The sequence below is a fragment of the Ciconia boyciana genome, chromosome 12, assembly GCF_034638445.1.
Source record: "Ciconia boyciana chromosome 12, ASM3463844v1, whole genome shotgun sequence".
NCBI lineage: Eukaryota > Metazoa > Chordata > Aves > Ciconiiformes > Ciconiidae > Ciconia > Ciconia boyciana.
In genome coordinates, this window is record NC_132945.1 from 19766640 (window position 1) to 19793997 (window position 27358).

Consider the following 27358-nt stretch of genomic DNA (forward strand, 5'->3'; position numbering starts at 1 on the left):
ACAGCCAGGTCCTAGTCATCAGAGGCCTCTGGTCTGACATGTAAGCAGCCAGATGCAGACCAAAGTTAGCAAAACCGCGGCTGGCCTTGTGAGGACAGCTTTTTAGTCAACAAGAGGGGGACGGCTGAGAGACGGAGGCGAAATGCAAGCTCCAGGCAGATGTCAGGAAGCACCTGGGAGGGCGGCTGTTGGGAAGGACTTGCCAGCAGCAATCATCACGCTGCAGCACTCGGCTGCCACAAGAAACTGTGCCGCTGGCTGTGCTGAAAATGACGGGGGAGCTGGCACCTTCCGGGGACTCAGCTGGAGGAGAGAGGAAGAGGCCTCCCTCCCTGTTTTCCTACCATTTCTTTGTAAAATCTTGCTTCCACCTGTGGTGAAGGCTCCCAGTAGAGCGGTTGTTCCCCAACCCCACGGGACCCACGGCCATGCGGGGGATCGAGAGGATTGAGAGGATGCTTGGGCCAAGTGGCTGGGCAGGGGAGCGGATGAAATGAGGTGGCTATGGGACATCATGGGCACACTTTATCCCGTATGCAAGCTGAAACCATGATTAATTGGCACAATGCAATATAGCAGCTTTTCATTGGAGAAACTGCTGTGGAAGTTGTTTAGCCTTTTTCATTAGGAAGCCTTACTTTTAAAGGTTGTAGCTGTGCATTGAATGCTCCTCCTGGCTATGCCTTGGCAGGCAGCTCCTTGGCCCAAGAGGGACCTTTCGTCTTGGGTTCCCTCTTCACTTCTTCCACAGGCTCCAGGTATTGTTCCACATCCCATGTAAATGCCTTGCTCCTTCCGGATGCAGCCCTTCCCTGAAGGTCCCTGCTGATCTCCATCGCTCCCCTCTTGCTCTACTCTCTCCCACAGCACCCAGGGCCACAGTGGAGCCTGATGTCCCTGGGGAGGGCCCCTCACTGGTGCCCTCCCTGCACAGCGCATGGACCAGGACATTGGCAGAGTCATCCTCAGTGACAGGTTACCCTTGGGTCCCTCTAATCCCAGTTGGATTAGAGCATTTCTGCTCCTCCACCTCTCCCTCACCTCTGGTTGCTCTGTTGTTCATACCCATCCTCGCCCATTGCTGGGACCTTCTCCCTTTCTGCCTGCTCCTCTGACGGTTTCTTCGCCTCCTTAAATGTCTCTCCCTCTTTTTTTTTTTTTCCTTTGCCCAATGTGCACAGACCCTGCCCCCCATGGCATGGGGATGGTTTGATTCCCCAGGACCTTGCTGCAGCCACGCTGGGGAGCATCTCCCCCAGCCAGGGCAGCATGCTGGGAGCAAGGGGAGCCAGGACCACTGCACTGAGAGGCCACCTGGAGGGACCGCGCTCTCCTTGCAGAGATGCTTTCTCCTGAGTGTCTTCACTTCATTTCCCCCCGCTGTTCCCCTACGAAGCGGGGCAGGCAGTGTCCCGGCGGGCTTGCTCAGGGCAGCACCTGGCCTTTGCACAGGAGTTCAGGGGAGGTGTGGCAGCTCTCCCAGCCCAAGCTGGAGGAGAGGCACTGGGGCTACTCCGTCTACACTCCCCTGTCAGCGGGAGGAAATCCCTTCTCAGCTGCACGGACTCAAGGCTGCTCTTTAATGTCTGGCTCTGGCGCCTGGCCAGGAGGGGTGGGTGGCATTTCTATCTCCTTGGTATGGCCATGCAGCCTGGTGGGGGGTTGCTGTGAGCAGGACCCCCCTGTTTCACTGTGTCCCTGCACTGCTGTTGCATGATAACAATTTTGGGGGAGTGGGCTGGGGTCTGTAGCAGGAGGGAGAAGCCCTCTGTTTTCCCAGCAATGGCCCTGCATTGACGGGGAAACTCACCACATGCTCCACATCCTCCACAGTGACTTTCCCCATCAATGCAGGACAGAGATTTTGGGGGTTGATACCCACTGAAGCAGTTATTTTGGCAGCCGAAGCCTCCCCCTGTCTCTCTGGCAAAGGGGAGGGCAGGCACCAAACCTATTCCCTGCCTTCTCACTGTTGAAAGTGGCCATGCATAATTTATTCTACCCAGCTGCTGTCGTGGTACAGCTTTAATGCATGCTGATTTGGTTACCAGCAGAGCTGGCAGGGACAGGGACGGTCTGGTAGGAGCTGGCTGCAGGTCCCTGAGCCCCTTGAAGGTTAGAAAAAGGGCAGGTCTGTGCTGTCCCCATCCCTCCCTCCTGCTCACAACAGTTGCCATGTGGTCTGCAGCTCGCAGCCTTTCCTGATGGGATAATCTGTGGCTAAACCCTGTGAGTACCAGATGGAGTTCAGGCCTGTTCGTTCTCTGTGTTAATAACCCAGAATGTCATTAATTTCTTTCTTATGCATTGTGGCAGTTTTTAGTTTGGTTTTTTTTTTTTTTAAATGTGGTCAGATGGTGACGTGAACACGCTTTCCTGAGATCCCTGTGGAGTTAGCCCGGTGCATATTTGATCATCCTCAGCTTGCAAGACAGCTCTCTGAGTCCAAGATTTGAAAGCAGAGTTACCATCTGAGCCAGCACAATGAACAAGAGAAAAGTTATTTTTCAGATGGGAAAGCTGCAGCCCTCAGCTATGCTTTGCAAATATGAAACCCCGTAAAAGCCATTCCTTCCAGATGCTCACTGCTGACATCCCGCTGCTATAAGCACCTGCTCAGAACTAAGCAAATGCTTTGCTTAAGCTCAGATTTAAGCACATGCTGATGTGCTTTGCTGACCTGGGGTCCACCACTGCACCAGATCTCCAAAGCTAACAGGAGGAAGCAGCAGTGAGTCAGTACTGGTAGATGGGAAGGAAAGAGGCAGCTCCCTCCCCAGTTTAAAGGGATGAGGTGTGGGGTAGTGCAGGGAGAGGAGATCAGCTCTTTTATTCTTCTGACTGAGGTCAGAAAGACGATGGAGTGAAGCCCACCGTGGCTGGTGTGGAAGTTTGGGTTGCTGGAGGGTTTTGTTTGTGTTTAGTGACGTTGCTGTCTAACCACCCGAGTCTTGGCAGCCCTCTCCATTCCTCCTGGCCTGCTTGCGCATAGACCTAGCACCTCCCAGGGTTGAGAAGTGACTACAACAACCCAGTACAGTGCCAAGGCTTGTTGCTGTGTTGAACTGAGGACTAGGTAGAGCCTCCTGGAGGATCTCAGGACCTCACTGCACAGTGCAGGATCTGGCCCGCAGCATGTACGCAGATGGCCAGGGGCTGGTTCCCAGCATTCCAGCAAATTCTGGATTTCAGCGTTAGAGAAACGTGCCTTCTTGCTGTGCTTTGAAGGCATGTTCATGCTTGGTTTGGGTTTATCAGCAGTAGCTGGTTTATTGTGTTTCGTTTTGCTGCGGGGTTTTTCATTTTGAAGACGGGTTTTGCAGCTTTGACTCAGGCAGTGTCTGTGCTTCAGCCAGAGAGATGGGTACCCGCTGCCGAGCCCCGCAGGTGTCAGGGACAGCGGGCGCACCCAGTGACCACTGCCTGGTCCCTGCACAGCCCTGGTGAAGGAACTCCCATGCAGCAACCTGAAACTTCATTAGAAGAATCATATTCTCTAATTGAGGGCTCGTGCTCCTGGTGCCGTTGGCTGAGCTTGCTGCCAGGAGCAGATGCCTTTGGAGAGCTGCTCTGCAAAGACACCCCAGGCTCTTCCCACTCCACAGCTGCCCACAGTGGGAGGTCCGACTTGCACTGAGGACTCGATTTTTGAGTCAAAATGCCCCAAAAGCTGGGCCAGAGGCTGTGCTTAGCCTTAACTCTGTGTGGCTCAGCCATCGCTCCTTCATCCCTCTTGCCCAGCGCACCCAGCTCTCTAGCAGGGGTGGAGACTGGGAGAGCAATAGGACTAGACTTGTCTCTGCTGCCCGGCAGTGCTCGGGCCAGATGAGTATGAGTGCCTCGGCCACATGCTGCCAGTGAAGGGTGGCCTTGGTGGTCGGAGGTGAACCTGGAGCTGAGCAGGTGGCCAGCAACGTGCAGCCTGGGCCAGCCCTGCTGCCTGCAGCCCAAACCTGCTCCTCTCCCCACCGCCATCCCTCTCTGTGCTGGGGGATGGACTGGAGTGTCATGCCCAGGGAAGGAGGGAGCAGGGAAGGTGTCACTGAGCACAGGCTCCCCTGTGCCTTGTGGCCTCCGGAAAAGTAGTGTCCCTTTTCCCAGCACAGCCAACAAGCGTCCAGCTGGGCAATAACAGCTACACCACAGCTCTCATGGCTTTGATGTCCAGCCTAGAGAGGCACAAGGAGTTTGTAGACAAGTTCAGAGGTGCAGCAAATATGGCTACTCCATGAGCCGCAAAGTTCAGTTTTGTCCACTGACATCTAGAAAGTGGGAAGAAATCAATCCCTTTCCTTGTCGCCATTAATTTGAAGTGTTGGAGATTAATAATTAATTATTTGCGTTGGGTCCTAAAAAATACTTGATAAAACAGACTGCTCGGCTTCAGCACTTTCCTCAGCAGAGGCCGTCTTCATTACTGTCTGCAGGAGGGATGCTACAGCTCTGCAGGAGTAGGGGACCCCAGAGCAAGGGGGGTCTGCACCTCCTGCAGCCCCTCAATTTGGCAGCTGGCTTGCCCAGCCCAGGCAGCTGCAAAATCAGGCTCCTCTCTCCCCAGAATCAGTTTTTGCCTTGACCCACTGCCGCTCTGGGATAAAACATCCCTGGTGCAAAAGCAAGGTGGCAATGGCCAGGAGAGGCAGTGGGCCAGTGTGAGTCAGAGCCGTCCCTCAGCCGGGGCCATCCATTCCCATTGCAGGTTCGGTGGAGAGCCTGTCTCACACGACCTCGTCCCCGCAGCCATCGCCAGCTGCCTCCACCCACGCCTCCCGCATCGCCGATCCCTCCTTCTCGGTCGACCACGCTGCTGCTGACGCATCTGCTGCGGAGGAGACCCCCAGCGAGTCAGAGTCGGTCTTCCTCCCCGACTACCTCTTCCTCTCCAACTGCGAGTCGGGCAAGCTCAGCCACAACAGGTAGGTCTGGGGTCTGCCAGATGTGTCGGGCTGGAGCCACCCCTCTGCCTGCCCAGTGATGCCCTGGGAAACTGGGGCAAACTGGTCCTTGAGCCCTGCCGCTTAGGCTAGGCTCCCGAGCACAACAGGGGACCATCAGCCTAATTCGATTTACAGGGGGCTTTTCATAGCACAGATTAGTGGTCGAGCATTGTATGTTGGTCCTGTCCCTTTCCAGGGTGGGTGGCTGGGGACCTCACACATGGCTTCCCTCCAGATGCCCTTTCTGCCTGCTGCTGCCCGAGGTGCTCCACAAAGTGCCCCATCCCCCAGCCCAGCTCAGGGGGAACCTTCCACAGCCATGGGGAAGGGACAGATTTTGTCCTGAACTGTGGGGTTGTTTTTTTTTTGTTTTTTTTTTTTTTTCTGTGTGCTTGTTCAGTTGCAACCAAGGGAAAAGGAAAGCACAGGTCCTGACCTCTCTGTCTCTGTGCAGGTGTGACAGCTGGTCGAATTCAGACAGATCTCTGGAGCAAACCTCATCGGACGATGTTTTTGTCGACTCATTGCAGTCCCAGCCCTCCTTATACCTTGTACAGCCATCCAGCGCTGGCACTGCGCACCAGGATGGGGCCCCGTTGGCAAATCCCAGCACCGTGTCCAGGAACATAGACATCAGCGGGCCACCCAGTGACTTTTCCTCCTCTTCTCCACTGCTGGGGACACCGCTGACACCAACCTTTCAGATTGACAAGAGCCAAAACGCACTGCCCTACGGTGTAACCCAGCTGGACATCCTGTCCAACACACCCCCGCCACGGCCGCCCAAGCCAACTCACTTCTCAGACAGGAGAGGGGATGAGGTGGGCAGCGGGGCTCTCCAGAACGGGCACGCAGGGATCTGCCGGGCTCAGGTCGCTCTGGTGCCCAGGAGGATCTCCTTGTCCAGCTTAGACAATGTGAGGAACTGGAAAGGTGAGTGCATTTCCAAGAGCCAGCGAAGCAGGACGGGTGTGAGGGATGGAGCTGCCCACAAGTGCAGAGTGGGTGCCCACCTCCAGTTGTGCCTCCCTGTCCTGCCCCCTGCAAAATCATACACCATCCAAAGCAACCTGAAACGCTTGTTTCAAATTGGTTAGCGAGCAGGATTCAGACCTGTCCCTCACATGCAGCTCCTGCTCTGTAACAGCCCCTCAGTGTGTACATATGGGCAGCAATTTGGCTGTGATCTCTTCAGGGTGTCTCATCACTTGCTAGTTTTCCATGCCCCCTCCCTCTGCAAAAAAGAAAGCAGTAGAAAAAAAAAACCGAAAAGCCAGCCACTGAAAATCAGGCAATGCCAAACTCTATTTATGCAGGTCAAAATGTGGGCTTGCACATGGGAAATGCCTTTGTAGCTGTGCTGCTTCGCTACATCTAGTCCTTTCCATACCAGCAGCATGTCTGTTTGCAGCTTAAAGAACGGGAAGCCAGGGAGACGCTGGGGATGGGATGTAATCCCGGTTGAACCAGGGACTCTGGGTGTCCTTGAGCAAATCCCACTCTGTCCTTGCACTTCGGTCAGGGTAGCCTGAAAACCCGCTGCAGAGCGAGGCTCTGCTGCAAAGCAAGTTCTGCTCTGTGCTGAGGTGACTTTTCCACTTGTTCTTGAAACACCATCATCGCAAACAAAAATAACAGTCAAAAAGCCAGAACATCAAGGTGCCAAAAACCAGCATACGCAGTACGAGAGCGCTTTATTTTGTGGAGCCACAGAACAGAGGGAGGCAGCTGGAATACCTGGCTGGAAATCATCAAGTATTTTGCAGTGATGTGTCATTTTTTGAGGAAGAAAATGTAGGTTTTTAAGAACAAGCGTGCTTTAGACTCCTGTAGTTTGAATGAGCAACCGGTGTTCGGGGCTGTTAGATTTTGCTCTTAAAGCTCAGAAGCTAAAGTAAGTAGACCTCTGTCCAGCCTGTTTATCAGTGTACCAACAATTCTTGGAAGGTTTCTGGAGAAACACCCATCAGTAGAATTGGCATTCGTAATTATCAGTTACATTTGGTTGCTCCCTGAAAGGTGCTGCTCTTGCTTCTGCACGTGTGCTGCTCTAAAGCTGCCAGCGCGCTTGAGACAGTAAATGTTCCTCCAACCCAATTTATGCCAAAATGTTTTTAAGAGGATTAAGTGGCCAAATGTCATGTTCTGCTACTGCGCTGCAAGGTTATCTCTGCCTGACAGGGGGCAGCAATGAATTAATAAGTGCTGCTATTTTTTCTTACCCTAAGTGCAGCTGAAACTATTTGAAAGGTTAAACTCTGAATTAAAATGTGTTTAACAAGAAAGATCAGAAAAAGAAACAGGGAGAAAGCAGCTGTTCCTCACCAGCTCCCAGAGCGAGCCCACTCGAGTTACTTACTTCATTTTTTGCCCTTGGCAACCTGTAAAAGCTGAACAGATGTAATTAACCCACTGCAAAGGCAGTGTATGCTGGCTGCAGTGCCATGAAGGGGAGCGAGCTGTACATGTGTAAGGCACCTGTATCCTGGCGTCTGCTGGAGCGTTGTGCCTGAATGTCTTTTTGCCAAAATAATAAATAAACGTAGCTGTCCCAGGACAGTGACTGTGTCTATCTGAATATATATCTGCACTAACGGTATAACTTTGTTCTTGTTTAGCACTTTTGCCTTTTATGCTGATACCACCACAAAGACCCCCAGTTGCAGTGCAGTATTGACATCTCTGCCATAAGAGCAGGGACTGGATAAACATGGTTGCAGGGTTTTATGGCATTCTCACAGAAAAGCCATTTTCTGCACAGAAAATCCTTTTCCAGAAAAGGATGGTAGTTGTAAGCATCTCCCACTGCTGATCTTCTGTGCACTGAATGCTGAATTTCAGGTTTTTTGCCTTTTGCTTCAAAAATAAAATTGACCTCCACCAAGACAAAGGCCAGCCTGCACAAGGGGACAGCGTGACTGGTGACCTTTTCTCTGGCTGTTTGTTCCCCATCAGCTTGAGCCACTTGTACCACATCAGCATTTTTGGGTGACAAAGAGAAGAATTTCTCTCCTACCATTACATTCCCCCATGCACCCTCTGTACAATAACATGTGCTTCGCTGGCACCTTACATACGAGGCTCCTAAATAACTTTCCAAACAATAAGGAATTAATATTCCCTACAGTCCCTTTTCATATAATTTCCCCAATTTGACAGATGGGAAAACAGAGTGGGACTAGAGCAGGAGCCGGGTTTAAATTTTTGCTTGGTTGCTTGCTCTCCACATCACGCCGGTCTTTCTCCCCAACTGCTTGTGTTACAGGAAGCATAAGTTACAGCTGGATTACACATGAACATGTTCCTTGATTTCATCATACTGAAAATATATGTAATCGATCTTGAAATGCTACTGAGTTGGTTCTGGTCTTAAGTGCCATTGGATTTCCTCATTTAGGATAAATACTAGGAGTTACGGAATCTTTATAAAGCTGTAATTATTGTAGAGCCATATGCTTTACTCCAGAATTATCTCCTTAAGGTTGCACTGCCTTATCACATTTTTAATCACTTTTTTTTCCTTGCAGCAGACATGGAAGGCAGTTCCTTAAGAAGTCGGGATAAGAGGCTTAGCTTGAATTTGGTAAGTACTCTGCTTGCATAAATTTAAAACACTGGCACATGACAAACTTCAGAAAGTGAATAATTTCACATCCTGATATTCAATCATTCCTCTCCTGTGTTCAGCAGAAGAATAAAAAAATGGAAGAAGCACTTGGTTTGGGGCAACTTCTGTGCTGCTTTGTGGCCGCAGGAAGCCTTTGAGAGAGGAGGGAGCGGGAGGCTGTAACCCTGAGCACCCTCTTTTTAAAGCAGATGAAGCCAGGTCTGTTGTGAAAAAGGATACCAGTAGCCTCGAGAATTAAACTGTTGACCAAGAGCACCTGAGAAAACTGCTTATCTCTTGAAAAAAGGCTCTGAAGAAGACTATCACTTCATGATCCTGAGGGATATCTCCTCTTTAGGGCATAGGAAAGTCTCTGCTCTCAAAGCGCCTGTGATTCAGGGCTCTGCCAGTCCAAAGCTTCCTGACTCAGCCTTTGACAGACAGGGTTATAAGTAGCACCATCACACATCGCACAGCCCGTCTTCCGCCTGGTACTGGATACTGTCTTCTGTGTGAGAGATCCTTTGGTGCTTGTATGTAAGCTCCGGTGGTGGGCAACTTATATTTTTCTCCCATTTGACAGCTTGCAAGTTTTGTAATCAATCTCTCTCACTACTCAGCCAGCAGTAACCTGAATGAAATGAATTTCTAGTGTTTATTCTCAGCTATCAGAAGCAACTTGTAGGTCTGTGTGTCTGCTCTCTCAGCTTCCACATTTGCAAAAATCTAGTTCATCAGATGTTCTCCTTTCAGGTGTTTTTTTTGTGTGAAGGAGCCTCCTTCATTTTATAGGTCAGAATTACTGCTGGGAGAGGCAAGTGCAGCCTCACTGAAGTTGGAGGATTTAACCTACTTGAGTCACCAATAAGTTTGGTCCTAGTTTCCAGCGGTGACTTGCAAAGCTCAGAAGTGGACTTCTCCAAAGCTGGAGCATGCATCTGAACTCATGTGTTCGTCTCGTGTCTTTGCAGCTTGCGCCTCTCAGAAAGGTCATGTCAGGACTCTCCTGGCCTGGGGCTCGGCTCAGATCTGTTGCCAGCTCACAGCACCTCCTGGCTTGCAGGGGGTTACCTATTCATTTATTGACCCATTTCTCTTTCTTTTCCTCCTTTGCTTCTGAAGCCCTGTCGGTTCTCCCCGCTCTACTCGACTGCTTCGGACAGTATGGAGGACAGCTACGTGCCCATGCGCCCCAGCACCTCTCCCTCTGCGCCCGGCTCCGACTGTTCATCCGACGGCTATATCCCCATGAGCCCCGGCTCAGCCACGTTTACCTTCCCTGTCGTCAGCACTGAAAAACTCACCAGCCCGTTACCTGAGCTTCCCACAGACCTGGAGCCCCCTCCTGTGAACCGAGACCTCAAGCCTCGTAGGAAATGTAAGCCCAGACCTAAAATGCAATTAGCAGCCAGGGAGTCCTGATAGCGGGGACATGGGTGGCCTCCTTTGATAGTGTCCTTGGCACATTTTAAAGTGCTTCCCGCTCTGGAAGAGGGATTGAATTGCTGTATAAGTGGCTTATAGTACTGTAACATAGGATGTGTCCGCAGGGTTGTTTGCGAGCAGAGGAAGAGTGTCCGTGCCTACTTTTGCAGTTGGAGCCCGGGTGGCTGCATTAGCATGGTGCATGGCTTCAGATCCACTCTGACTGCAAATCACCAAATGGATGTAGCCTTGGGGAGGCAGCAGACTAAATCCTGCAGCTCTGAAGTCCATGTACTGCTGTCTCACCAGTTCCCTAACCTTCCAGGAACAGGACGTCCAAACACTCAAATACTCAAACTTGATGTGTGGGCTGTTGGTTAAATCTCTCTTGGGTAGGCACAGCTGTCTTGGTTTAATTAAGAATTTCCTGCAGATGCTTTTATTGTTGGTAATTTTCCACTCTTGCTTCTCATGGCAACTCCAAAATCTGGGTTGCACTTCCAGAGGATATACTGGGGACAAAATTCAGCTTTGCAGTGGAGAAATTGCCTAAGCCTAGCCTACATTAAAGCTCTTTGGGCTGCAGAGCCACAGGGCTATTCAGAAATTGGTTCAGGAAATGCTGCTGTGAAGTGGGGACAGAAATTTAGGCCATTGCCAGGAAGCAAAGCAAGCTCAGGACCTTTCTTGAGGGTTTTGAGAACGGGGTGGAAAAAGTACATGGTCTGGTGAGAGGAACGATCTTGATCCGCGTGTGTAGGACCTTTTTGTTTAGAAGAGAGCCCCAAACCTGTTTTGACCTGTAGGCTGAACTGGCCTCTCCTCTTGAAGGCAGCATATGCAGAGCAGATTTGAGGCAAGCACTTGGCTCTTGTGGGGCGTTTGCTCTCCTTATGCCCGATGTATTTATTCTGTTATTTTAGGGTAATGAGGGACTTTGCTTTCCAGCGCTGACTGAAGTGGTCATTTGTTACTGATTTCTGTCTTGGTTACATCATTTATGTTCTGTGAAATAATCTGGTGTTTCTTGCTGTTAATATAAAACTGCATTTTTCTAAACAGTCTGTACTATTCATTAGCTCTGCTATCGGAAATGTAGTTTGTTTTGTATCATCTACTTGCAGCACGGCCACCTCCTCTGGACCTGAGGAACCTCTCCACAATCCGGGAGCATGCTGCCGTGACCAGGATGTGGACTGTGCCTTAGTAAGTCAACAAGAAACCTGCCGGTCCAATCTTTTAAGCATTAACATTGTGGAATGGAGTTAAAAATAACTTACCACATCCCACAATAAACAGTTTCCTGGCAAAGCCCACAAACAAAAATTCCCCAGGGCTCCTTCCAGCATCCCCCAGGCTCTTGCTGTCTCTAAAAAGCAAGGCTCCCTTTCACGACAGGCAGCTCCAGTGCATTCAGCATCACGCAGCGATGCTCAGTCTGTTTTGAAGGTTCCTTTTGAAAAGACTGGAGCTGGTCTGCTGTGGACTGGTGTGGCTGCTGCAATGGCTAAAAGCTTCACATGCTTTAATTATTTTTTTTCAAAGTGGTAGAGCCATTTTTGTTCCTGAAAATTAATATAGCAAAGGAGAACCAGATAAGATAAAGATCTGCCTGACTTGTAGCCTGGGTGTAGACTTCTGCACTGCCACACAGCACTTCAGACTTGATCTGTTGGTGTGACCTTTTGTCACTGGAAATTAGTTGTGGGGTAAAACAAATGCTTTTGGTCCCAAAGCCCAGGTATATGAACAGATGATACTGTTGGGCTCCAAGGGCAGTGAGAGACTCATCTTCAGGGAACTCCCGAGCAGGGGAGGACTGCAGCCTGCTGGCTGTGGGGATCTCGGTGCTGCAGTGAAAGGCTGACAGGAGAGCCAGCTGTGCTGAAGCATGCATGCAAAAGCCAGGAATTCCTAGCAACCTCCTCTGCATACCCCGGGCACACCAGAAAATGTGTTTTTTCACTAGCATGAGTGCCAGACAGGACATTTCCACTCCCCTGCCTCAGGTAGTCATTTGGAGGGCAAAAGGGACACGAGATGGGCAGTTTCTCAATTACTCTCTCTCAGCCGTACAGTCCAAAGCCAGTTAAGCCCTTCGACACTGCCTGCTGCGTGCTGCCAGTTCGGGAAACCCCAGTAGCCTGCCTCCCAAGCATCCCTGCCAGAGCGCTGTGGTTAATTAGTGCTGACATAGTGCAGAGTCCTGAAGGATAACAAGCTCAGGGGGAGTTTGCATGTTTTACATTAACAAAACTAAAAAAGAAGTATGCCCGGAACTAATAAAGCAAAAGGAATTATACTGTTCATGCTGCACGAAGTGGCCATCTAATTTCCTAATAACTAACCCCATTGTGCCAGCCTGCAATAATTTACTCACAATATACCTCTGACAGTGACGTTAGTGGTAGAGATTTCCTTGTACAAGGGCTGAGTCGCAGCCGCCTCCGTAGCACAGATAGCATGTGATTACACTGTGTTCAGAGCCAGACAAGTTCCTCTGCATGCACCTCCAGTAGCTGATTAATTCACATCAATCTCCAAAATGTGGATACCCGCACAACTAAGTAACTGCCCCATCGGCACATATTACCCGGATGAATGATAGCTGTCTCTGTGCCCCTTGTTGGAGAATTGCTCCAATGGTTTATGCTTTCTGTCATACTAGAGATGGCAAACTTTCATAAATCCCAGAAAAAAAATCAACAAAACCACTCATAGCAATATAGCACGCTTTTTCTAGAACTAAGGAGTGGTTTTGGACATCCTCTCCATAAAGGCTGCAGCGCTAGTGTGAGTTTATTCACCATATGGACTGTGTCAGGCTTTGGCTTCATTTCAGAGCATCTGTAAGATGCTTCCTTAACCTCTCCTGTGTTTTTCTTCATAGCAATCGAATGAGCTTTATCTCACCAGAAAGAGACGGTATTAATTCAGCAAGAATATTTGCCAATTCAGTTTCCGGAGAAGAGGAAGAAAGTTACATTCATATGGTAATCTTCATTTTCACACAGCCATCCTTTGCTTTATTCTACTCTGTCACATTGATGGAGAATGCAGAAGTTTGTTTTCTAAGAAAAAATGTTGAGGAGGTTTGTCCTTTGCCTTCTGTTTTTTAAAAAAATGATGAAACAGTTTTAAACCAAAGACACTGGGACCAATTTACGGAGAGATAAGGGAAGCCCTTCTTCTGCTCTGCAGAACTCAGCTGTTCGCCCACGAATGTTGCTGAGCAGTTCCAAGAGATCACAGGGATCAGCCATATTTACATGAGAACTCATTAAGGCAAAGGAAAATTAAATCTTTTCACCTTTTAAAAGTGTGCCCTGCAAAATCTCCTAGGAAATGACAGAAAGCCGCTAGTGCACTTCCTAAAGAAACACACCAAATATTGTGCAGAAACAGAACTCCCATTAAAGTCTCTTATTGCTTCTGCTTTGGCTGGTGGCACTAACCCCACTTCCCATCCCATGAAAGAAGAACATCTGGCTTTGTGGCTTCCTTCTCTTTATTCACACTTTAGCCATATCTTGCAAAAGACCAGAATCTCAGTTTTCTTTGAATTTTAGGTAGAAATGGATCTCAAATCCCTTGATCTGAGCCAACGTCTACAGATTTGACTCCATAGCCAAAGCCCAGCGGCAATGGCTATAGAAATATATTGCAAAACTGACCACAATCTCCATGAACCATAGTCTCAAATTTGAACCCCCAGCTCTACTAGATCAAAATCTGCTCAGGAGGGCAGTTCCAGTTGTAACTACTAGAAAAAATTGATTTTTCTAGTCAAATAAAACCTTCCATACATTTGTGGTCATCTGTGATTTTCCTGAGATTAATTTTCAGTTGCTAGATTTGAACAGAATTATCACCATTTCTTCAAACTCATAGAACGATGATGGTTAAGAGGGCACCCCTGCAAATCTGAGCCTTCCAAGGGCTTGGGTTGAGAAGTTGGGCACATGTCCTTCCTGATAGCATTGAATGAAAATCAGCCCAGTTTGCTTGTTTTGCCACAATTACCAGGAGAAAAAGGCTCTCGCAGTTTCTTTATGCCATCCTGCAATTAATCAGTGTTATCCTGTGGCTAGTCACCAAACGCACACTTGGCATAGAAAATTAGACGGGTGCTGACCCTCCTCACGCGCGTTCTGCCAGACGAGTCTCCCACCCTCACAGCTGTAGTCCTCCTGCCTTTTGAGATCATGTTTTAAGAGCATTAAAAGTTTCTCTTCTTTCCCGACAGGAACACAGACAGGCAACATCTCCATACAGTGGTGCTTTTCCATGGACAAGGAAATCTAACCTTGATTACTTAGCATTGGATTTTAATTCTGCTTCCCCATCCCCTGTACAGAAGGTATGAGTCATTTGAAAAACCCCACAGCCTCCTATCTTTTTGTCTGCTGGGAGGAAAACAAGACCGAGAGTCAGACTCTGCTAGGTGCCCTAAGTATCATGATGAAGCCAGTCGTGTTTCCAGCTGACTGCATTTGTGGCAGGCTCAAGTTTAATATAATAAAAGCACTATTAGGGTGCTGACAAGGTGTCCTTAGCGTGACTCATAGGGATGCCATTAACACGAGCTCAGCAGGGGGCACGAGACTGCACTGGGATGTGCAGCCATGAGGGCTTGTGGGCAAGCTTGTTGGTGCTTCCAGGATCTCTGCGTGCTCTTTCATTTTCATCAAGTCTCCACAAACCCTTTCCTGCTAGTTTTCCCCCAAATCTCTTTGCAGTAACAAGCTTACAGCCCATGATAAATTCACAGGGTAAAACTGTACCATCTCTTGTAACATGGCAAAATGGGCATCTTTATTCTTGCATCACCAAAAGCATTTCAATTTCCTTAGCAATGCTGAGAAAATACATTCCTTGTTCCAAAGAGCTTATAACCTGCCCAGGCGGTGGGTAGGTACCATTGCAAAGCAACGAACTGTTGTCGGTTTGGGCCATTTTATGTCCTGTGTATCATTTTCCCCACCAGCTAATACTCCTGGATGCAAAAGACTCAAGAATCCTAAGTTTTCTTAAATTTAAACCCTTCCTTTAGTTAAAATGCAGTTAGGTTATCCCTGCAGCAGGATCACTCGAATGAGAAGAGAATGATTATCTGCATGGAAATAGCCAGAACAGCACGTTTCCCTCGCTCACTGTGCTGGGCTGAGTGACAGGGTGACAGATGGATAATTATAGCTGAAGCAGGCTGTAAAGCAATGCTTTTGTCAGCTGATGTCACTGTGAGCTTCAAGGTGAAGTCAAGCAATCAAGGAACAAGGGAAAGGGAAAACAGAAAATCAAGCCAAATTTCACTAGCATCCCTTTTCAACCCTAAAATTAATACGTTGGTTCTTTCCTCTCTCTCCCACAGAAACCTTTTCTCTCTGAGGAGCAGAGAGTGGACTATGTCCAGGTAGATGAACAGAAGACTCAAGCTTTACAGAACACTAAGCAGGAATGGACAGATGAGAGGCAATCAAAAGTTTAAAGGAAGAAGATTTGGGATCCGAAGGATTTTTTTTTTTTGCACTGGAACCACAATGTTAATGAAGCAGCTATCACAGTAGAGTTCAAAGGCAGAGAGCGCTGTAAGATGCTTACAGCCTCTAGAGGAATGGTATTTTTAATGGAAACCTTTGATTTCAGCTGGAAATAGTATGTTGAATGAGTGAGTGGTTCACTGATGGTTAAAGTAATGCATTACCCTTTCTACTGCCCTTACCAGTAAGCTACATGGTACCATTTTCTGGCATGATTCTGCAACAAGTCATACACTTAATGTTAACAAATCCACTACATGTTGCATTAATCTAGTTAGTCCTGCCTTCTCCCTCTGTTGCATAATTCCTAGTTGCTAAAGCTATTTTTTGATATTCCTACAAATACTGCGGGTGCCCAGAGTGCTTTTATGGCAGCGGGCATCTCACAGGTATTGGTGACTAATCAACTAAGGGCTAAAATACTGAAACAATAAAAAGAACTTTTTGAATATATAGTGCTTAAGCAAAGAGAATTTTGGAAAATATTTTTCCCCTGGGTTTAAAAGGTCTGACTCTGAGCTGACGCTGGCAGAAACTCAAAACAGGACTATGTACCGATGGGACTGGAACGCATGGTCTTTGACCCTCTGGATGACGGTCATCGTATTAAGCTTCTCTCCGTTGCGGCTCATACTTGTCGCCTTTCTGTCCGATTCCTACTGATGTTTTCTCCCCTATCTTGAGGAGTGTCTTCGGCGCAGCACAGCACAGCTGCTCCTCTAGCAGGAGGCTGCAGGCACACAGCTCTTGGCTGGCCAAAAAATAGAAAGGGAAGCTGTGAGCCTGTTTCTGCAAGTCTTGGGAGAACTGGCAAAGGATCAAGAATGCTTTCATCTGAACTGCAGAAGAAATGCCATTGGAATTGCTGGTAGCAGTCGTCAAACTGATTGTTTCACTAGACCCACCCCCCAAAAAAAAGAGAATTAGGAAGCGCAGCATGCTCCGAGAGAGGCTAGCAGGCCTGCCAAAAGAAAACAACAATGCGCTTACGCGGCATGAGGACCTCTGGGTTCAGGAAGCTTATCTACCTTGGGACTTGTTACAGGCATTATCTCAGGATCACATATGTGTATAACATATTTAACTTTAAAAGCTTGGCTGCAATCTTTATTTTAAGGTGGCACACAGCCACTTGAATCATGGAAGTATGCAGTAAGGCTGAGTGGCCCACACTGGGTTTGATCTTGCAGGCTTTGCTCATGCAGGTAAGTCCCACTAGCCGTAAGAGGTCTGATCCTGTCAGCAAGGACAGACAGCCAGGACCGTTACGAAAGATTTCCTCTTTCACAGTGCCAAGTCACTGGCCTCCCTTCACGTGCCTGTCGCTACCACGTTGTATTACTGTAATCTGACATCCCAAAAATGCTGATTTACCAAACAGAGGTCGTAGAAATGTCATTGCAGAAACCACTGGCATTTCGAGGCTCCTACTTACTGTCCTCCATGCACCCATTCTGCTTCAGCCATTTGGGCACTCTGGGAGGCTGAGAGACGCGGCCGAGTCACACGTCCTGCTGGGAGAGGCAGCGTAGCGAACAGAAACACCATTTTTCTCCTACCTCAAGAGAGCTTAAGTGCTTGTAAGTCTCGCTGCTTCCTTAGAGCAAATACAAAGCTGGGGATCCGTGGTGACCGGGCTCTTATTAGCTTACCCTGCGAGAACAACGAGGTTCACCAGCGCCTTTACTGACTCGGGGGCAAACTGGGCACCCAGGCCTGTGGGCATAAAGTGTCCTGGACTACAGCTGCTTGGAAACCCGGGGTTTATACTGCAGATAGCTGACCTGCTGTTTCTTCCTACTCTGCTCCTCACCCCCCGCCCCAAGTTCTAAAATGAAAGTCAATGTCCATACCGGTTTTGAAAAGAATTCCGACTTTTCCGTATAAATCTTGTCTGTCTGGTGTGAAATTCAGTTTGTTAAAACCCAGTTGTTTTGTCCTAAAACCAATTTAGGAGAGCTCTAAGCAACCGTGCCCTGGGTGTGGTTTTGCTACAGGGGAAGTGGGTTTGGGGAGAGGCGGTGGAGATCTGCGCCTCCACAGCGGCGTCAGAGAGAGGTAAGCAAGGAAGGGCCAAGCTACGGAGACGTTTGCCTTTCTGCTCAAAAGAATTGCCTTTCTTTCAAGGTGTACAAATCGTACGTGTCACTGAAAGCTTTTGGTGTATGCTGCAGTACTGGAAGAGTTAAAAGACCAGCTAAAAGTTACAGTAGGGGACAGAAAACATCCACCAAGGGCAGGTAAAATTATGCTATGCTACTGCAGATCCCAAATTGCAGTGATGGCATGGCAGCCTCCAATGCAGATCGCAATAGCGTACAAATCAGCTCGTGTTTGACTGGAGTGTTTCTTTTCATGCTGTCAGAAAATCTTCTGAAGTGGAAAAACACCGAGTTACTGGAGACAACTGACTCGCTTGTAATTCTAGTTTATTGTAAAAATATTTAAACTTTGACAAACCTGGCTAATGGATCATTCAGAAGTTTAGAAAAGAAAGAGCTCTCTTGGTATTTTTTTTCCCCTAAAAGGACATAAACCTATAGCTTGACAGGGACTGGCCTTTGATCAGAATGGCCCCCTTTCAACTTCTGCGTGGCCGCTGCTTGCCCCCACCACTCTCTTATCTCGATCAAACGCTGCTCACTGGTTTCTAACTTTAACTTTTTAACTAAAACCTAAGTTTGGGGGTTTATTCAGCTTTTTCATTTAAGGCCTGTTTTTACCCGCTGCTCCGCGGTCCGTGATGTGCATTCTTGTGTAAGCACAACACGTGAAACAGGATCAATTAAAAAAATACAAAAGAAAAGTTTTAAAAGCAGAGCAGTCCTCCCCCAAGGCTTTTGGTTTTTTGTTTCAGTTAAATTCCACAATACTCCAAAGAGGGTAAAGAGGGGGAGGATGGTGGGAGGATGGCAAAGGCCAAATCTGCTGTGGCCACCCCGTCGTTAAGGATTTTAATCCGGAGCCACAGCAGCCCCTGCTGCAGTACCCGACTGACGTACCTATGGGCTGCCACGCCGCCGACCGCCGCAGCCCAGCGCCAGCGCCCGTAGAGCCTGCTGGTGGGAGAGGAGGGATGTTGCAGAGCAAAAAGGAGCCACTGTTTAATTAAGTCTGTTCTTAAATACCGATCCCTTGGCCAAAGAGGAAGGAAAACCTGTGAAGGCACCTGAAAACTGAGTCAGTTTTTGACAGCGTCATGTCTGAAAATGTAGCCCAGGCAAGAGCCCTTGGCTAGCACTGGCTCCGGGGTCAGCCAGGCGCACTCCTGGTAGCGTCTTCTTTTTGCTGTGGGTCTGTAATGTTGTTATTTGTGTGTATTTCTTTAAAAAGTATCATCAGAGCTGATGCAGAGAGAGGCTCTGCACCTAAATGAGCACGGGGCGGCCAGTGGTCCCTTAGGAAACACTTGTCTCTTGGGGGAACTGGCATTGCCCGGCTCAGGACTTGTAGTGCCTTCTCCAGCGCCGCTGGGGTTTCTCGTTTAAAAGGGAGAGGAGTGCTAAACGAGCAGAATAGTTTTTGCTTAATTAGAAACGTCGCTCTGTGGAGTTGCTGGATGAAGCTCAGTTGCAGGACGATGTGGAAAACAAGCAAGCGCGATGGTTTCAGTCCTGTGGTTACTGTTAGGGCGATCAGCCGGATTCCCCCCGCTGCTGGCATGGCCGGTGAGTGAGCTGGGGTGCCAGCACCCGGGCAGGGGAGGGAGGAGATCAGAGGTGAGATGGATCTCTTGTACTGAAGTTGTCTGTGGCCACTGAATACAAAAATAGCCTGCGTCAAACACCTGCTTGAAATACATCCTAAAGACTCATCAAGAAATCAATCGATCGGATCTGAACTTCTTTCCTGGAGCGAGCAGGATTTCAGTACTTACTGGGAGTTACACACGTTCCCAAGGTCTTTACTCACTTCGGGTTTAATATGGCCTTATTCTGCCGTCTTTCAATGATCACACATTTCAGCAAGGCGTAGCAGGATCCAAGACTTGTTTGCTTTTTGGACTCAACTGTATTTTCCATTTATAATTCCTTTATCAAAGGAGGCAGCATTAAATTCCTTACTGGCAGATAGGAACGCTTTACCTGGGAAATGTCAACAGCCATTTAACTGGAGCCAGGTGTTTTCAGCCAGCTCACTTTTGCCAACGGTAGTGCCCGCTCTCTTCCGTGGCACTAATTACATCATAGGGGTAGATTTTGGAGTTGCATTCACTTGAAGTGATTCAGTGGTTTAGTAATTCAAAGACCATCAGATGCTGTGATGAGAATGAAGCACAGGGCAATGCCTTTCCTTTGTTACCCTCTTCCGCAAAACTTGCTCAGGTTTAAAAAAAAAAAAAAGCCACCAAAATAGCAGACTTTTGCCATGTCAAAGCCAGAATATTTTTTGTTCAAATAAAAATAAACTTTTGTTTTGTGCAAATGAAGCATTATACATTTTTTGTATTTGTAAATCTATGGGGAAGCATTAAACAGTCATCTCTGTTACGAAGGAGTAAGTCATTGATAGAAGGAAGGGGCTCGCCTTCCTGACGTTTCATTGTAATGTTTGTTGTATATATTTGCACATTAAACCGTGTATCTTTTTTCTAATAAATTAATATAAAATGTACCTGTGATCTTTAATTATTTTGATAAGCGGAGGTGCTCGTGGGGAAAACTTCCACATTTTTCATTTAATGCTTTTTCCATTTTTTACATCTCTTAGGCTGTGACTTGTTCATATAAATTACTTGGATGCAGATTCAAACAAATTTGCAAACAAAATTCAGACACCTGTGTATCAGGAGGATTATTTGCAGGTGACTTGAGAAACAAAGAACGATTAAGTTGCGACCCAGGCTCGTGCCCGCATCCTCCTGGGGCCTGGGTAAGTTGCAGCCCCCCAGCTCCTGCCGCTGCCGCAGCCAGGGGGGAGGAAGGGGCCGTGCTTACTCACCAGAGACGTAGACCACAAGCACAAATTTGTTCAGCATATGCTCTGGGCTTGGACACAAAGAACAGTTGTTATTTAACCTGATCCTTTAATTGCTCTGTGCTGAGGAGCGAAGTTGCTGTTAATGTAATTTCCACATGCAGCGAGCCGGGGAGGTGGGATCCTTTCAACGTGCACATCTCGGGATTTTGAAGATGAAACAAGGCAGTCCACGGGAACAGAGCTGAGCAAGCCTAGCTGCTAACAAGCCAGGTAGTTTGGGAAATAGTTTATTTATCGCCTCAGGCAAGTGTCACTTTTGGATCTGTGTGCTTTGTAATGCTGGCTGGATACCCACTGCGGTGAATCGAGGGACTCGCAGTGCTCAGAGAGCCACTGATGGAAACTTGGCTGCACGACTCAAGAAGCACAGACGTGTCATTTAGATAAGCCTGCGCCTGGGGGCTTGATACAAGGGAACTGCGTGACCTTTTGTGTCTTATAGGGAGGGCAGGTTGGACAAATAAAAGGTCAGATAAAGTCTGACTGCCGGTTCACAGCCTGCTTCCATGTCCTCGCTCCAGCGGAGATGGCAACGGCCCTTTCGGCAGGGAGCACTCCCCAGAAAAGCAACCTCCCTCTCCTGCACCGGCTCCCAGACCCCCGGAGGGAAGCAAGCCGTGCCCGTGCCGAAGCCACCACCGCCCCTGCCACAACGGCCGGCACGTCCCCTCCATGGGGTACTTCCCAGAGCAGCAGAGGTGGATGTCACGCAGGGTCCCGGCACCCAGCGCATCCCCGCAGGCAGGCACAGCCCGGCCCAGGGGAGCCAATGCCCTCTGAGCTCGCGATCGAGAAATTGGGCTCTGCGAGTAAACAGTGCTGAGACGAAGCAGTACGAGGCTGCACAAAAATCAGGAAGCTCTCAGACTTCTCACGCCTCTGTGCAAAGAACTTTGGTGATTAGATAATAATAATAAGGGGAAAAGGCTGATAGCAAAAAGTATGACTGTGTAAGCACTTGGTAGAGGTTAGCCCCTCTAATCACATCCGCAGTTTCAAACCACGTAAAACACTTCCCTGAAGCAAAAAACCGCAGAGCAGCCAGCCAGTTACCAAACCCAGGCCATCTTCACAGGGCACGAAACACAAACCCCTCCAAAAAGGCAGTAATTCCCTACCGCCCCGGTGCTTTTTGCCTCTTTAACTCTTTTGGTTAAGAGTGCCATCACTTTGGTGTTTTTTAGCCTGAGACGCTCAGCAGAGCGCTACCTTAAGAACGGGCATTCCTGTGTAACCGTGCCCGTGCTGGGGACTGTATCAGCACAAGGACGCGGGTCTTGGGCCACAGCGGTGATATCTCATTTCTCTCCAGTAGATCTCCAAGAGCTTTGGCGAAGGGACCTGTACTTTATTTCTGATTTTTCATGTGCGCTTTTGAGGGACAGTGACCTCCCCAGGGCCGGCGGCAGCAGCAGAGACACCTGGGTCTGCGGAGTCTTAGTCCTGCCCTTTTGCCAGCAACTAATGCAGGCTGCACGCTGTGTTTTGACAGGTCTTAAGGTCTGCATTTCCCCATCAAACAGCATCTAAAGCTCCTCTTCAAGTTGTTTAGGGCAGAGAGTGCAGCGGGACTTTGCTCTACCGCTTATACATGTTTATAGGAGCGCACTGGGTGTCAGCAGCAGCACATCCAGTGCTTCAACACAAAGGATGAGTCTGGCAGGGCTCAGCCCCTTCCCACCCGGGGAGCTGATCCCCGGCCCTGTTGTAACACAGGAGCGAGCAGGGAACGACCCAACCTTTCATTCATTGTCCTGTTTTGTTCGGCTTTGATATTTGATTTTCCTTTCACGTCCGATTTTAGCATAAGCTCATTGTTATACAGCCCCAACATGCCCTGCTTTGCCAGCGCGGGGATCTCAGCGTTGGCAAATTCATCACGGCGTAAGAGCCTGCAAAGCCCTTGCTCTGCCGGCGAGCTCTCACTGAGGGCTTTAAAGTTTAACGCAGTTTGGGGGTGTTTTCCTTGCCTGTGTTTGTGGTGGTTGTTGTTGCAGTTTGGTTTGCTTCTTCATTCAAAAATGTTCGGTGCTTTGTCCGGGAGCTCAGCTACTTGGAAGTGCCTCTGACTATGCCGCTATCTAGAGACGCTTGGCTTTGCTACTGCTGCTGTTCTTTCTTAGCTTCCTTCCCCACATGAACAGCCCAGAGCAATGGGGAAGACCTACTCTGTATTTTTCCCCACAAGGAAAAAAACACAGATCCCTCGCATGAAAGCAGCAGTTCTGCTGCCCACCCCAGGAGGACACCGCTCTGCAAGCGCCTCGGCTTTCTCTGGGAAGGCACGGGGCGTTTTGTAGAGTTACCAGACGACGGAAAAGGCAAAACATCAAACGAAGGCAGCACTGGCAGATGTCTGCCAAGCGCTGGAGGAGATGCCAGAAGGCAAACATAGCTTTTGCCTCTAGGTTTCCAGATCAAAGTTCAGGACGAGCTTTCGGCGCGACCTTTTGTACAACCTGAGAGAGGCAATTCCTCTACAGAGAGAGATGGAGGATTGAGCAATAAAGGGATTCATAAAATCTCTGAGGTCTCGGTAACTCTTTGGTCTCTCTGTTTTGTATTAACGTAGCTTTTGGGAAGCAGCCAGGCTTGCCAGGCAAAGGGAGCCAAGGTTTCAAACAGGAGTCCTCTGGGGTTTGGGTGCCTCCACCACTGGGGCACCCAGCTGAGATCCCCTCCAACAGCCGGGGTTGCAAAGACGCTGAGCTGCGGGGACGGGCCAGCCCTCTCCGCCTTCTTCCGCTGCTGCTTCTCCACCCTGACACCCCACCAAAGCCCACAGGGCTGCGCCCAGGCCCCTTGGGGCCCCAAAAATCCAGACTGGCAGAGGTTGAGAGATTTGCCCTTGGCCACAGGAGCGGGCGGCCCTCCGGCATTTGCACCTTAGGGAACACTCTTTCAGACTATGAACTATTTATCTAGAAGCCCTGCGCAAGCCCGACATATTGATGCTGGCAAATAGAGCTCCCCAAAAAGGGTAACAGCTTCCCAGCAGAAAATGTGTCTGGCGTTCAGTATATATTTTATCCTTGAAGATGAGGCAGTCAGCAGGGTAGTAGGCAGGCTGTTTACAGTTCAAAAATAAGAGATGTTGTTTTTAAAGGTTTTTTAAAATAAAAATGAAAGATTCATCATTTCTTTGATTTGACTTCCTCCACAGTTAGTCAGAAATCATCAGGAAATGCCACTGAAGGAAATCCGTCCTGTTCTGCCTGGTCAGCACAAGGAACGCGCACAGGGAGGACGGCGAGGGGGGGCTCTGGCTCTTCCCAGGCAGAGCTGAGTGATGCAGCAGAGACAGCTCAAGAGCAAACTTGCCTGACATGTGAAGTAAAAATGACAGGGAGACAAAATAAAGATGGATTTCCACAATCAGCATATCCAGAATCTGACTTCTGCACAAAATGAAAATTTGGAATAACTTCAGAAATGTCAGTAAATTTTTTTCCATGTTTATATATAGCACAAATGCATCTTTTACCATCCATACACCTCTTCAGACTTTGCTTTTCTCTAACCAGCTCTGACTGTTAAATGATACACAAGGCTCATCAAATAGTTTTATTTCTATTGCAGACTTGCCCATCTCCCTGTGCTCCTCTCACCGGTGACCACACCGTTACTCCCTCCACGGTCTGCACCTGGGCTGGCTCAAAAAGCTCTTGAATGTTGGTATTTAGCTCCAGCCTCCCTGGATCAAGCTGGCAGAAGGGATGTTTCGGTGTTACTCCATCAGGTTTGCTAGCCTATACACTTGTGGCTGCACAACTGGAGACATTTAAGGGAAAGCACCGTTTGTTTCCATTGGCAGCGTGATGTTAACCCCCCTAACGAGCTCTGGCTAACTCTGCTGACCGCAGTTCATTGAAAAATTAGAGGGAGGAGCATGTCGAGTGGCTGGTCTATATTGGGAGGAGGTGAGAAACAGAGATGTGTGGGAGTTTGGAGCAAAGAGAAGAGCAGCTGTATTCATGAGGTTTGTCTCAATCCTGTAGATGAGACACTGCATAGAAAAGGTTGTGTAGGAGAACAACCCCAAACTCAGTTTGACAGGCTAGCACAAAGTCTGTATCTTTTCTAGAAACAGATGTTCTTATTTGGAACAGTATACCTGTATTGGGTTATTCTAGAGCAGCGAGTAAAATGTGCCGGGTGAGGCAGCGGAGCATCGGTCGTTGGCTGGCTGCATCGCCCCGTAGCCCTCTGGCCTGCGCTCCTCCCGAGGAGGCAGGCGCTGTCAGGGTCACCCCCGGGGCCCCTGCAGCGTCCCGGAGAGCAGAGCCCGACCCGTGCCAGCCGGTCCCCAGGCTACTGCCAGGCAGATAAGGAAAATAACCTTTACAGGCAGAAGAGCAGGTGTGTCCCAGCCCTGCAGGTACCGTATCCAAAGAGTCTACAAGCAGAAAGAGGAAACGGCTCTGAATCGCGCCTCGTGTTTATCAGGGTTATTTTTCCTGCGGCTGCCTTTGATTCCCAGGGAAGCGGCAGGTTCAAGGAGCTCCGTGGCACAAGGAAACCCCCGAGGTCCTTCTGCCAGGGAAAGGCTCGGCAGGTCCCCCGCTGCCTCTCAGTACGGAGGCATTGGCTTTGTTCGACAAATACGTAAGCTGCCACTTTAGCTTGAAAGCCCTGTGCAAGCTCCTTTTGCTGTGTGGATCAAGAGGAAAACACACCCGGCTGCTTGCACCTTCTCCCTTCCTAAGCACCCAGGGAAGAGTCTCAGCCGTGTACCTGGGGGAGGGAAACCTGCAGCCTCAGGAGGAGGCAGAAAAAATCATGCTCAGCTGGAAGTCTTGCCTACAAATAATGCACCTTAGCAGCAGTTGGGGTGTGCTTTCTCAATATCCCCCATGCAATTATAAATGGTCAGAAAAGACTTAAAAATCAGATTTCTCTGATAACTCTGACACTTGTACCGCAGCCAAGCGGAGTCCTCTGCCTGGAAAATGTTGACGCAACGGCTTCCCAGTGTTGCAGAGCGGTGGTCGGCATAAGATGGGATCAGTAACTCCAACCTTGGGTTGAGCAACCTGTTTGTCAAACCGTGATCTGGCCGCTTCCTGGAGCGGCGCTTGCTTCCCCGCCATGCCAGCGGTCGCAGTACGAAGGGCCGAGGTCAGGGCAGGTGGGGAGAAACCCAGCGAGAAAAGCTGCTAGGCACAGGGTGAGACGGTGCTGGGCAAAAGCAAGCCCTACCCTGCTGTGCCCAATACCTGGCTGCTGCTTCCATGGGGAAATCACAGCCCAGGAGCCTCCAGCACGGCCAAGCACATTTTCATAGGAGGTTGGCAGAAGCCTTAGGATGTGCACAAGGTGTCCAAAGACATCTGTAGCTGAGTGGGTAGAAGCTCAGGGGAACACAACTTCCACATCCCAAAATATTACATTTTATTTTGGCTTGGAAAGCATGCAAATAGCCATCCTTCTAAAGGTCTAGAGCCTCTCCTTCTCTGCCGTTCACATCATGCAGGGCCCTGCAGCCGTCACCCCAAACAGGAAGGGGGGAAAAAAGGGAAACTACTTTAGTGAAAGAAGGCACTTGGTGCTAGTGAACGGCCCCCATAAAGATTTTCAGTTGTCAGGGGATCTACTTTGTGCCGTGATTGCTTTTTTTTTTAATAACCAGCTTCAGGAAATATCCCAAGGCAAAGCCAGAGGGGAGAGCCAGTGCCAAGATCGGGGGGCCACAGGTACCCTCAAAACAAATCTCTGCTGCTGTCAAGGCAGAGAAGAGGAACCGCTGCCGCTGCCTCCTTAAAGGCTGATCTTCCATCTCGACTTGTGAAACCCTTCAGGGGGAAGTGGTCAATCTCTAGCTCTTGTTTGGAGTCATTTTCATGGAAGTCTCCAAATAGATGTTATGCCTCAGTGCTGAAGAGAGCATTTTTTCAGAAAAGCAAACAAAATGCTGTTGCCACAGACCACATTTTGTCGAGGATGGTACTGAAAGCGGATGAAGTTCAGCTGTATTCCTCTCGCTCTCTTTCTGCTCACTTTCACGTGTGCCCGCGGCAGAGGGAACTGAGCCCAGCGGTAACTCGTGCAGCCTAGTGCAAAGCAGAGGGGAAATCCAGGACTTAGACCCCCAAGTAAAAGCAATTCACCCTTATTTCTTTTTGCAAAAGGGCGTTTTTCATCAACTCATTGGTAATGAAATCAGTCCAAGTGCTGTTTTGGCTGATGCTAAATTTTCTGAAGAAGTTGCTGCCCGCAGTTGCCCGTTCCCAGCCCCTGCAGTGACCACTGCCGAGGCCCATGAGGTCCGCCCCGCTTCTGCCAACGCCAAATAACCCGACTCTTGGATTTACCAAAGTAAGCCAGGTTTTCTGATGCGGGTTGTTCTTCTGTAGCACCGAGTTAAACACGCAGCAGAGAGCTCGAGGACGGCTGGCAAGCAGGGCTCGCCTCCTCCTCCCCGGGACGCTGCCCCGTGCCTCGTGCTGCCGGACACCTTCCCACGTGCTGCTGCTTCACATCGCAACCCATCTGAAAAAGACTTCCAACCCCGAGGGGCTGCCGATGAAACAGTATGTACTGGAATTAAAAAACAAACACACCTATACCTGTATAAAAACTATTTCTATCTATATAGTGTGTATATATATATAGCTTGAGAACATGTATATGTATATGTTCTTGAGAAGCACAAGACTTCTGTCTCTCGCGCTGGGACTCGGAGGTGCGCGGGGGCCGGCCTGGAGCCGTGCCATTCCCATGGGGACACCAGAGCGTCTGTCTCGGTTCCTGCCTCGCTGCCCCGCGCCTGTCCTGCTGTGCTGGTGCGCACCAAAACCTGGGAGACTGCGTGCACCAGCAGCAACCCGTGCTGACGGAACGGGCAGGCTGGGGAAAGGGAGAGGAAAACG

General features: G+C 49.2%; 1 protein-coding gene across 3 annotated transcripts in view; it reads left to right on the forward strand.

Moving 5' to 3' along the window:
• The window catches only part of GAB3 (GRB2 associated binding protein 3), a 69956-nt gene extending 49872 nt beyond the window's left edge, over positions 1–20084 (forward strand). Inside the window, exons 3-10 of one of the 3 annotated variants that reach the window (XM_072877141.1) lie at positions 4700–4916; positions 5392–5870; positions 8465–8520; positions 9667–9922; positions 11094–11175; positions 12860–12962; positions 14216–14329; positions 15341–20084. In XM_072877141.1, coding sequence (XP_072733242.1) covers positions 4700–4916; positions 5392–5870; positions 8465–8520; positions 9667–9922; positions 11094–11175; positions 12860–12962; positions 14216–14329; positions 15341–15457 — 1424 coding nt within the window. In that variant the 3' untranslated portion in view covers positions 15458–20084. The remainder of the gene's footprint in view (positions 1–4699; positions 4917–5391; positions 5871–8464; positions 8521–9666; positions 9923–11093; positions 11176–12859; positions 12963–14215; positions 14330–15340) is intronic. The other 2 variants (XM_072877142.1, XR_012044771.1) reach the window with 2 other exon arrangements.
• The last annotated feature ends 7274 nt before the right edge of the window (positions 20085–27358 follow it).